We start from the raw sequence: 11,021 nt of genomic DNA on the forward strand, positions 1-11,021 counted from the left end.
CTTTGATGAAAGGTTTTGATCCACTTCAAATATATATATATATATATATATATATATATATATATAAACAAAACAAAATACAGAAATTAATACATTTATATTAACTAAAATCAACATTTGGTTTAAAACAGCTTTTGTCCTATATACTTGCACATAGTTTTTTTCAGGTATACTTTGCAGGTAGGTTTCTTGAAGCGTCTTGGAGACACTGCCACAGTTCTTCTGGATTTAGTTTCTTCATGTCATTCCAGACAGACTGGATGATGATCAGATCAGATCTCTGTGTGGAGCACTGGCTGTTGTCAGACTCCTTGTGCAAACAAAAATCTCACTGGATTATTACAATTAATGGCAGAAGGACTGTTTGGAAATGTAAACTGATATTTACTGACACACTACAGCAAAAATAGAAATAACTGGCTTTAAACCTTTTTTTTTTTTTTTTTTTAAATACTAATGGCCTAAGCTTTTGCACAGTGTGTGTGTTAAATTAAATGAAATTAAATATTTAATTTAATTTAATTAAATATTTTAATGTAATTAAACATAACTAAAGTCAGGGCAATCTACTTGCCAAAACACAAAGGAATCTTCTTTTAGTTGCTCTCAGACTAATTCCCAACCTGAGGCATTTAAAGGGGTGCCTAAACGTTAGTAGAAGTAAAGTTTTGTGTCATGTGCTGAAGCGACTGTCTTTGTGCCATATTAAGAAGTGATGTTTTGTGTCATACGCTGAAGTGAAAGTCTTTGTGCCTTTGTTCGCTGTCCATCCTATTTCATGATCAGACAAGGGTCGGGGAAGAAGCTGTTATGCCTTCACGCGATGCGTCCAGGAAAAAGGCTTTTGGTGGGTAAGTCTTTTGGTGGGTAAGTCGGACAAAACATTTGTTACTTGTAGGCAAGTGAACTGGTGACAAACTCTAATATCTAGTTCGTTTAGGCTATTTATGTTATTATGAGCGCATTTTAATGGATTTTATGTGCTTAATTGTGCTGATTTGTAAGTTATACAATTTCATTTATTGTAGTATAGTTGTTTTTAGTTCCATTGTCTTTCTCTCATATTTGTGTTGTTCTTTATCTTGCACCGAAGTGTTGCTCGTGCTGCACTGGAGCGCTCGCGGCAGCGCGGTGACGGACGGTTCAACTGAGACTCATCCCCAATGTGACACTGATGGATCGGTAAAGTTCTTCTTATCAGCCCCTCTCTGGCTCACTACAGCTTTCTGCCTGTAGTTCTCAGGCTCATTTCAAGCAGATATTTTAGCTTCACCCACATATGCCACAGGACTGAGGTTAGAGATTCCTGAAGATGAACTTCACCATAGCAAGATTTTTCTCACCAGTGATTTTACATGAACTTGAATGTAGGCACATCGATGCCTTGTTAATTTATAAATGGCAATTTTTAGGCACATTTTTTGTAAGATTTAAACATTATAATCTTTCAGTTTGTACTGTAAAAATTAAGGTTAACAAGGTTGTTAATTTTATAAAATATAAAGTGATTAAAAAAAGAGATTTGTCCTTAAAGTGTTGATGCTGCTGCTAAAGTATCATCACTGTAAAAGGGTTCTCTTGAAGGAAGATGAAAAAATAAAACCATTGTTATATAAATGTCTTTAATAAAACAGTAAAAGTATTCATTCATTCCTAAGGCATTTAATAATAAAATATGTGAATATTAGCCTATATTATAGTTAAATGCTAAACATATTTAAACACCCTTTTTATGTAATGACCCTTTTTGTGTTTCTTCTGATTGTTTAACATAAGGTCTTTTTCTTACTTTGCATTCAAGGCTTAGCCCGTTTTTAACAGTTAAAAAGCAGCTAAAAATAAAAGCAGAACTGATGATTTTACAGAAATTGCCGTAATGACCACAGAGATTTGTATTTTAGTGTTACTGTCAAGCTATGCTTGCTATTTTGATGATTAACGTCATTGCACTTGTTTTTTGTTTTTTAGACTGTAAGATGCACATTGGAAGAGACTCATTTGATGAGTCCTGACCCAATTAAACTGGATTTCACGGAAGGACAAACTGTGGAAATTTACAGTGCATGCCAACAAAACGGCTCAGATGGGCTTAAATGTCTCTGCCAAAGGTTCATACCGTATTGATTGTTTAATGAAGTTTTGAATGGATTACTCTAATACATCACTTGATATGTAATATGTCATTGATAAATTATAAGTTTAGATGCTGGTATTTTCAAATTATATCTCTAATTTTGATATGCTTCCTACAGGATAAATACCTCTATGCATGCATTACAGCACACTGAGAGATTTGGAAATGAAACATACACTGTAATCTGTGGCAATCATAGTGTTACAGTTGTTCGGTCACCACAAAGTAAGTCAGACACAAACATAAAATGGAGGAAATATATTTATATTGATACTAATGCCCGAATTGTTACATTTAATTTAAGATCTTTGTTTTATCTGTAGGGAGGCCATCAGTTCCAGTGCTCAAAGCTATCGCAAAAGCAGGGTCTACAAATATAGCTCAATTAGTGTGTACTTCTGAGGGGAACCCAAAACCAACCATCAGGTGGTATGGTAACAGGTAATATGACATTATGGCCTGCTACCATTGTAGATACTGCTTCTGAAGAGCTGGTTTCTTGTTGGGAGAATTTATTACATAAAATGCTGCTGTAACTGTATGTCCGTGATTCAACTGTTTTCCTTTTAGAAATAATCCAGAGGAGGGCATGAAAAATAAGTGGTATAAGACAGAGAGCATTGTGACGAGTGACGATGATCATCATGAAAGTCCAAATATTACATGCTGTGCCAGTAATTCCCTGGAAAAAGAATGTACTCAGCTTCATCATTTCGGTATGTAATGTGTTGACATGATTTTTAATACGCTAGTACACAATACCGTTCAAAAGTTTGGGGTCTGTACAGTTTTTGAACGTGTTTGAAAGTTTCTTATGCTCACCAAAGCTGCATTTATTTGATCAAAAATAATATTTTCAGCAGCCATTACTGAAAATCCTTCAGAAATCATTCTAATGTGCTAATTTGCTGCTCAAGAGACATTTCTTAGTATTATTAATGTTGAAAACATTTGTGCTGTTTAATAGTTTTGGGGAAACCATAATATATTCATCAGGATTCTTTGATGAATGAAATGAGAACATTTATTTGAAATAAAAATCCATTGTAACATTAAAAATGTCTTTACTGTAACTTTGAAACAGTTTAAAGCATCCTTGCTGAATAAAGTTTTAATGTATTAAAAAAATCTTACTGACCTCTAACATTTTAGTATTATTGTAGTGTACGTATCTGTGGGTCATGAGACAAGAAGACATTGCTTAAATTTTGTCAGCGAACTATTTTACTTACTATGATACTGAAAGTAAGTTTTTCAAATATTTGCTTTCTTATATAAGGAACAGCATTGTTCCTTATATATTTTATATAACAGCATTGTTCCTTTTATATATAATAACCAGGGTTGCCAGATGTTCACAACAAAACCCGCCCAATTGCTACTCAAAACTAACCCAATGGTGTTTTTAGGGAGGTCCCCTGCTGGTAAAAATTGCATTCCGGGGGATAAAATACATGTTTTTTGGCAAGGTTCCCATGGTAAAATTCGTATTGCAGGGGCTAAATATCGCGTTATTGGGGTCGCTTCAACCCACGGACATGAAAAACAACCTGCGGCAACAGTGTTAATTTAGCCCAATTCTGCGGCAAAACCACGGATTTGACAACACTGATAATAACCCAAATACTCAGCTGTGCAATCCTTATGTCACTATACAATATATATATGTACTATACATGTTAAAATTATACATCAACAAATGACTCCTACCTTAAACCCAGAAACTTTAGATACTGAGTATCAGATATTATAATATCTATCACAATGGTAACAAGTTTAGCAAGTTTAATAATTAATTGCTTGGAAACTTGCTAGGAAAATTTCAGCACTGTTTGAAAGCAAATATTATTTTGATGATATAGGATGTGGGTTATATAGGGGTTTTGGTTTAACATGAAAACCTTCTTTGAATTGTGTTGGTTATCTTTCAGATCTCAATAGGAAAGTGGATGGGCAAAAGGCTCAGACGATTTTCCTGACATCTGGTCAGTCTCTGCTACTCCGATGCGTCATAAAGTCTATGGATGCCCCTGAACTGAGATGGCACTTCAATAACACAGCAGTAAGATATGGATGCTAACCATAAAGAAATATTACATTGATGTTTCACTGCTCTGACCATTTGCACATTGTTTTGCTTATTTTTTTTCCTGCCCTTAATTCAGGTCAAGGGAATCACATCATTATATTTTACAGACTGGACAGAATACTTCTTTATTGAATCAGTGAACGTGACACATAGTGGGGAGTATATCTGTGTATCTAAAAACAAACAAACTAGGAACACCTATGTCAGGGTCCTTGGTGAGGAAAACTATTGCGCTTTCTATTAAAATGTTTCTTATATATATATAATAAAATATTTATTTTAATATATGATTTTCAAATAGAAAACACAATGATCAGTGCAGATTTAGTGCTGCTTCTAAAGCTGCCAAGTTCTAATGTGTACAGCCTCAAATTTAAGACAATCATTTATTATGCAGATAACAATTAAAGTGGTATTTTTGCCCCTCTTTTATCGGCGATTCTCCCTTGACAGAAAATGACAAAATCGACATATTGCAGGTGAATGAGAACAACAGCATACTAGCACGAAATAAGGCAAGCTTCTGCTTCCAGGCTCTGGTGTTCTCCTACCCAAAAGCCCAGTGTCACTGGATTACACCAAATCAAACCAAAATACAGTGCCGAGAGACTCATTACCATCATTTTAATAGGTATTTACCTCATGCTATCCATTTCAATGCAAATGATAGAGTGTGTTGTGGTGTTTGCTTATTTTGTTGATTCTCTCATTAGTACATTTAAGCTGTGTAACCCTGAACCAGGCCAGTATCAAATGAAACTAAAGAATCAGCACTATAGTGTCATAAGGAGTATGTCTCTCTGCATTTCAGGTGAGTGGTCATAAACATTTTGACTGAAAAAATGAGATGTTAAATGTGAAATAAGTTTATATGCAACGCATTTTGCAGACGATCCTAAAATTGCAATAAAATTACACAATGATTCAAATGTCGTCTCTTGTGAGACTGAAAGCTCCCTACCTATGACTGTATCCTGGAAGATCTGCCCATTACATACCAAGTAAGAAGCAGCGATAACCAATGGTATAAACATGAAATGTGTGTGTGTGTTGTTGTTTTTTTGCTCATTTATTAAACTATTTATCTGTATATTTTTGCAGTTGTAATAATGAAGGTTGGAAAGAGATACCTGTTGCCCAGCCCAAGGTCATAGATTCAGATCAGTTCTGTCAGAAGAAAATTTACTTTGCCAGACCCAGATCAAACAGCGAGGACCATTTTATGAAATGCTGCATCTCTAACATAGCAGGGACTGAATGTAGTGACCAAATACGACTTCCAACAAGTGAGTATAAACCCTAAATTGAACACTGGATTCAGCCGAGTTAACCTATACACAGACTAGCATAATCTTACTAGATTTTAATAAGGATTTCAAAACTCTTTACACTACCTTTCAAAAGTTTGGGGTCAGTAAGTTTTCTAACTTCAAAATCAAATTGATCAAAAGTGACAGCAAAGTCTTTTACATTGTTTTAAAGGATTTCTCATTTAAATAAAATTATTTTGAACTTTCTACTCATCAAAGAATCCTAAAAAAAAAAAATCATTAAAGATATTTGATAGCAGAACTGTTTACTATGGAAGCCCGTTTCCGCCACTGAATAAAAAATAAAAAAAAGGTAATTGCGACTTTTTATCTCACAATTCTGACTTTTTTTTCACAGAACTGTGAGATATAAACTCGCAATTGCGAGATATAAAGTCAGAATTCTGACTTTTTCTCAGAATTGCGTGATATAAACTCACAATTGCGAGTTATAAAGTCAGAATTGCGAGATAAAAACTCGCAATTCTGACTTTTTTTCTCGCAATTGCGAGTTTATATCTCGCAGTTCTCACTTTATTTCTCAGAATTGCGACTTTATAACACGCAATTGCGAGTTTATATCACGCAATTCTGACTTTATTTCTCAGAATTGCAAGTTTATGTCTTTCAAGGAAACGGGCTTCCATAGTTTTCAACATTGATAATAATAAGAAATGTTTGTTGAGCAGTAAATTAGCATATCATGTGAGGTATGAGGATCATGTGACACTGAAATGAGGATATGAGGATCATGTGACACTGAAAACTGGAGTAATGATGCTGAAAATTAAACGTTGCCATCACAGGAATAAATTACAGTTTAAAATATTTTAAAATAGAATACATTTATTTTAATTTGTAATAAAATGTCACTATATTACTGTATTTTTGATCAAATAAATGCTGCCTTGGTGAGCATAAGAGACTTTCGAAAACAAACATTTTCACAAATCTTACCAACCTCAAACTTTTGAACTGTAATATGTGAACTCTTCCTATTTCTATATATAAATATGTGGGAAATATTTTTACGCCACACAGAGAGAACCAGAATTAAATATAGCATGTTCCAAAAAGCCCCTGCCCTTATTTATAGCAGTCTTTGCAGCTTTGAAAAGGTGTTTTTTATTGGCCACTTTTATTTTTCAGGGATCGATATTTATAAAAACATATTTACATTTTTTCTTTCTGATATGAATCAGATATCACACATTGTCTGCCAATGTTAGTTCAGTAATCAACCCTAATTTTAATTTCAAATATATGTTTAACACTGTGGTTGAGTCACGATTTTAACTAAATTTGTTTCCCCTCAGTTTTCCCCAGTATTGATTACGTGATTTGTTTCCTGGTCATCTTTATTCTCCTCGCGATCATCTTTGCCTTAATCATCTTCATCAGAGTTAAGGTAAACCTATCCCTGCTTCTGTCATAATAACAAACAAACACCTATAATCATAGATCTTACCTCTTCAAACACATGCTCTCACTCCTTTGTTACAGAAGCCTGGGTACCAGTGTCAGATCCAGATGATTCAGATGATCGAACCCAACGACAATGACTACATATATATTGACTTCAGGGAGTTTAAGTATGACCTGAAATGGGAATTTCCACGAGAAAATCTTGAGCTTGGTAAAGATCACCAGGAACTTTCTTTAGACTTGCTATATATAACGTATTAGGTGTTACACATTTGTTTTGTGTGCTTTCTAAAGGGAATGAGCTGGGATCTGGAGCTTTTGGGATGGTTGTACAGGCTACAGCATATGGGATCAGCAAGCCTGGAGTGTCTATTCAGGTAGCAGTAAAAATGTTAAAGGGTACGTAATGATATAATTAGCATTAAGTCTCTACAAAGCTAAATAAATCAACTGCATACATCACTGGCATATGATGGTAAATGTGTGCTTTGTGTTGTTAATTTATGGACTAATCAGACAAGCACCAGGCAGTGGAAAAGGAAGCTCTGATGTCTGAACTGAAAATGCTGACTCATATTGGACACCATGAAAACATTGTCAACTTGCTCGGAGCTTGTACAGGCTCAGGTAAGATTTGGAGAAGTCCAACTGGACTCTACTGGAGACATCTATAGAGCAGCATTGGTTCCGGTAATATTTTTTCCATTCATTTTTCCCATAGTGATTTTTAAAAAAGTCTTTGTTAACATGTTGTAAGCCATGAACCAAGCCAAGCAGCTATAAGGTGAATAACAACCTTACAAACTTTCATTTGAGGCCAATGTTTGAAAATCTTAAAGAAAGACTGTTTACCTAATGGATTTAGTGAGAGAAAGAACTACAATCCCATGAAGCATTATGAATGACATAAATTAAAAACAATAGTGAAATATAAAACTGTTCATTTAAAGTTGTTGATTATATCTATAGAAACAATATATTAAAATATTACTGCATCATGGGTAATGTAGTTTTTCACAACAAATTGCACAGTTTAACAAAACAGGTTGAAATAATGTGAACAGATAGCTTGAACAAAAGCATATCGAATTTGCAACCTCAGAGCTCACAACAGTTCTGTCTTTATAGATTTTTAAGTTATTATTAAATTATTTTCCCTATGGAGAAAATGAATGGGTTTTTGTACTTGTGGGACCTACTTGATTATGATTGGTCGGTTGTATGTTTGACCATCAAATAAGCAGGATTACTGTATATACAATCAGCCAGTCCTTGAAGCCAAATTTACTAGCTGTTTTTGTTTGTTTGTTTGTTTGTTTTTTGAAATCCACAGGTCCTATTTACCTGATATTCCAGTACTGCTGTAACGGAGATCTCTTGAACTATCTGAAGAGCAACAGGGAACGCTTTCACAAATATCTGACAGACGCTTTCAACAGGGACAGATTCAGGGGCCTCTACCACAATTTCCAGCAGAAGATAAACTCCAGGTTTGCATAAATGTCCACCAGGCAGTGAATTACAGCAGTGGCCTTCTTTTCGACAAAGAAAAAAACAAGAGTACGGAAGAGAGGGAAATGAATATATTGTGCTAAAGGGGAACCGTAAATCTAAAGGTGTACATAAATGAATAAACTGTCGTACAGTTACTGTAAATGACTGCGTGCATCTCTCTCCTTGTTGCACCTCCACAGTGAGTATATTGAGCCTGATAACAACCAATACGTGCACATGACTCCCTCAACCAAAGGACAGGAGAACGAGGCACTCCTCAGTCCCAGCATCAGCTCAGTGTCTACTATTGAGGGTAGGTGGAGAAAGGGAGAATCTGAATTGTTTAAAACTAGAGATGAATTATACAGTGACTTTTAAGAGCGGCAGCTTTGTATGTGATCTATTTCTATTTTGATTATTCATATTCACTTGATTTCACATATTATTTCATAAAACATGAATTCAGAGTAAGCAAACATGTGATTTCAGAATGTTCATATGCTCATTTTATTTGTTATTTGTTAGCAATTAACTAATGATAATTAGTCAAATCAATTAAAAAAAAACAATTGTTTATGTTAATTCCGTAAAGAAATGCTTGAATGTGAAGACAAACACCAAGAAGAGGTACTTCAGAGTCTCACCTATGATGACCTTCTGAGTTTCTCTTTTCAAGTTGCAAAGGGCATGGAGTTCCTGTCCTCTAAAAATGTGAGCTTATACTTATACTTGATCATGATACTTACACTTCCTTCCATTTAACAGTGATAAAACTAACAGTTTCTTTCCTAATGTTATCTCTGAATACCACATGAGCATGTTACAACAGCTTCTGTACATTACATTTTTAGACATATTTTGATTATTAGAATACGAAAAATGGTCTCTGAGTGCTTTATTTCTTGATTTGTTTTCTCATATTGTTATATAGTCAATTTAAAAAAGGCTTTAGTGAATAATTTTCTGCCTACAGTGTATCCATAGGGACTTGGCAGCCAGAAATGTTTTGGTGACACACGGCAGACAGGTGAAGATCGGTGACTTTGGCCTCGCAAGAGACATTGAACATGATTCCAACTACGTTGTAAGAGGAAATGTAAGTATTGTGTGTGCATATATGATAGTCTTGAAGTGACTGGTCTTGATTTAGCTGACTTATCATTTTTTACATGACATTTTTGCAGGTGCGTTTGCCCGTGAAGTGGATGGCTCCTGAGAGTATTTTCCAAGGGGTTTACACAATGCAGAGTGACGTCTGGGCCTACGGCATTTTGCTATGGGAAATCTTTTCTCTAGGTGTCTCTCTCTCTCTGCTGTATACAGGTTTTAACTTGTATTGAGCCAAGATTCCAATTCCTATAAATGATTTCCGTTTAAACATTTTGTACTCACTATTAGGAGTCACCCCATATCCTGGTATAACTGTGAATGACGCGTTCTACAGAATGATTGAAAGTGGATATCACATGGAGCAACCCTATTATGCTGAAGAATCTGTGTAAGTACCACTATATATACAGTGGGTACGGAAAGTATTCAGACCCCCTCAAATTTTTCACTCTTTGTTATATTGCAGCCATTTGCTAAAATCATTTAAGTTATTATAAAACACTGGAGAATGATATTTAAAACGTGTTTGGGTTTGTTTAGTTACAAGGTAATGTGTCGCTGCTGGATGCTTGATCCTGTCGACCGGCCTTGTTTCTCCAAGCTTGTGGCTTTCATGGAAAAAGAGCTGGCTGCTTTGGAAGAGAGGGTGACTTTTATGTGAAAGATGTTTTTAAAAATGGGTTAAATTGTTGGTGGATGCACACTCACTGTGATATCTGTTTACAGCTATATTACAATGCTGGAGGATACTGCCACAATGACATAACATATCAGAATGCGCCTGTGACCCCTGATGCTACATTGATGGAGAAAATGGATGTTTGCCAGTCCGACACTGAGAATTCAGATGAAAGCAAAGCTGTGGACAATCCTGGATCTGTAAGAACAGAACCTCTCGTTTAAACATAGGAGTTAAAGCCTTGCATTAGGAAAATATAATGCATAACTTGTGCTTCCATTAATAGCCATTTACACATAGCATTTTTAATTTCTAAGAGAAAACGTGGAAGGAATTGGAATGAATAATTAATGTGCATATTGTACCACCAATAATGTGTTTAATGTTTTTTGATTAAGGCCTATTAACAAATTTTCACATTTTCCACGAGTGTTTACACTGTAATTAATAACATACAGTATTTGAATGTTGTTTTGTGCAGGAAGCTTCTTTAGGAATTTTAATATATATATATATATAAAAATAACAAACCTTCCCAATTTTAATTAGAATTCTAGATATTTTACACTGTAACAGCTGAATAACCTGCTTCTGTACTCCATAATGAAGGCTTACAAGAGATGCTGTGTTTGAGAAGTACAACAGATTATGAATTATTTTATTTTTTGCTGCATTTTGCAGATGAAATTGCTCTATTTTTATAACAAAAAAAACTTTATCTTAATTTTTCATTATATTTATTCAAATATCTTAGACGTTTATGGTTTAATCATTATTCTT

At 34.7% G+C, this 11,021-nt stretch overlaps 1 protein-coding gene across 1 annotated transcript; it reads left to right on the forward strand.

The window, feature by feature from the left end:
• Positions 1-778: 778 nt before the first annotated feature.
• LOC107654204 (receptor-type tyrosine-protein kinase FLT3-like) lies at positions 779-10,636 on the forward strand. Its single transcript, XM_016441177.1, has 24 exons — positions 779-851; positions 1,094-1,182; positions 1,969-2,108; positions 2,253-2,359; positions 2,458-2,575; positions 2,705-2,850; positions 4,066-4,196; positions 4,300-4,438; positions 4,677-4,854; positions 4,937-5,034; positions 5,113-5,224; positions 5,325-5,509; positions 6,850-6,941; positions 7,037-7,169; positions 7,253-7,357; positions 7,475-7,585; positions 8,292-8,448; positions 8,653-8,765; positions 9,045-9,163; positions 9,426-9,548; positions 9,637-9,748; positions 9,851-9,950; positions 10,103-10,208; positions 10,289-10,636. Exons 1-24 carry the CDS (start codon positions 779-781, stop codon positions 10,463-10,465), a joined length of 2,964 nt encoding a protein of 987 aa, XP_016296663.1. The 3' UTR covers positions 10,466-10,636.
• Positions 10,637-11,021: the final 385 nt, after the last annotated feature.

This window comes from Sinocyclocheilus anshuiensis, unplaced genomic scaffold (assembly GCF_001515605.1).
Source record: "Sinocyclocheilus anshuiensis isolate Anshui unplaced genomic scaffold, SAMN03320099.WGS_v1.1 scaffold655, whole genome shotgun sequence".
Classification (NCBI taxonomy): Eukaryota; Metazoa; Chordata; class Actinopteri; order Cypriniformes; family Cyprinidae; genus Sinocyclocheilus; species Sinocyclocheilus anshuiensis.

What these genes read in the sequence shown, in the direction of transcription:
- LOC107654204 (XM_016441177.1), top strand. Translation starts at nt 779, where the DNA reads ATGATCAGACAAGGGTCGGGGAAGAAGCTGTTATGCCTTCACGCGATG. An exon ending in GGCACTTCAATAACACAGCA is followed by an intron (nt 4,197 to 4,299) that starts GTAAGATATGGA and finishes CCCTTAATTCAG; the next exon opens with GTCAAGGGAATCACATCATT. An exon ending in AGTTCCTGTCCTCTAAAAAT is followed by an intron (nt 9,164 to 9,425) that starts GTGAGCTTATAC and finishes TTCTGCCTACAG; the next exon opens with TGTATCCATAGGGACTTGGC.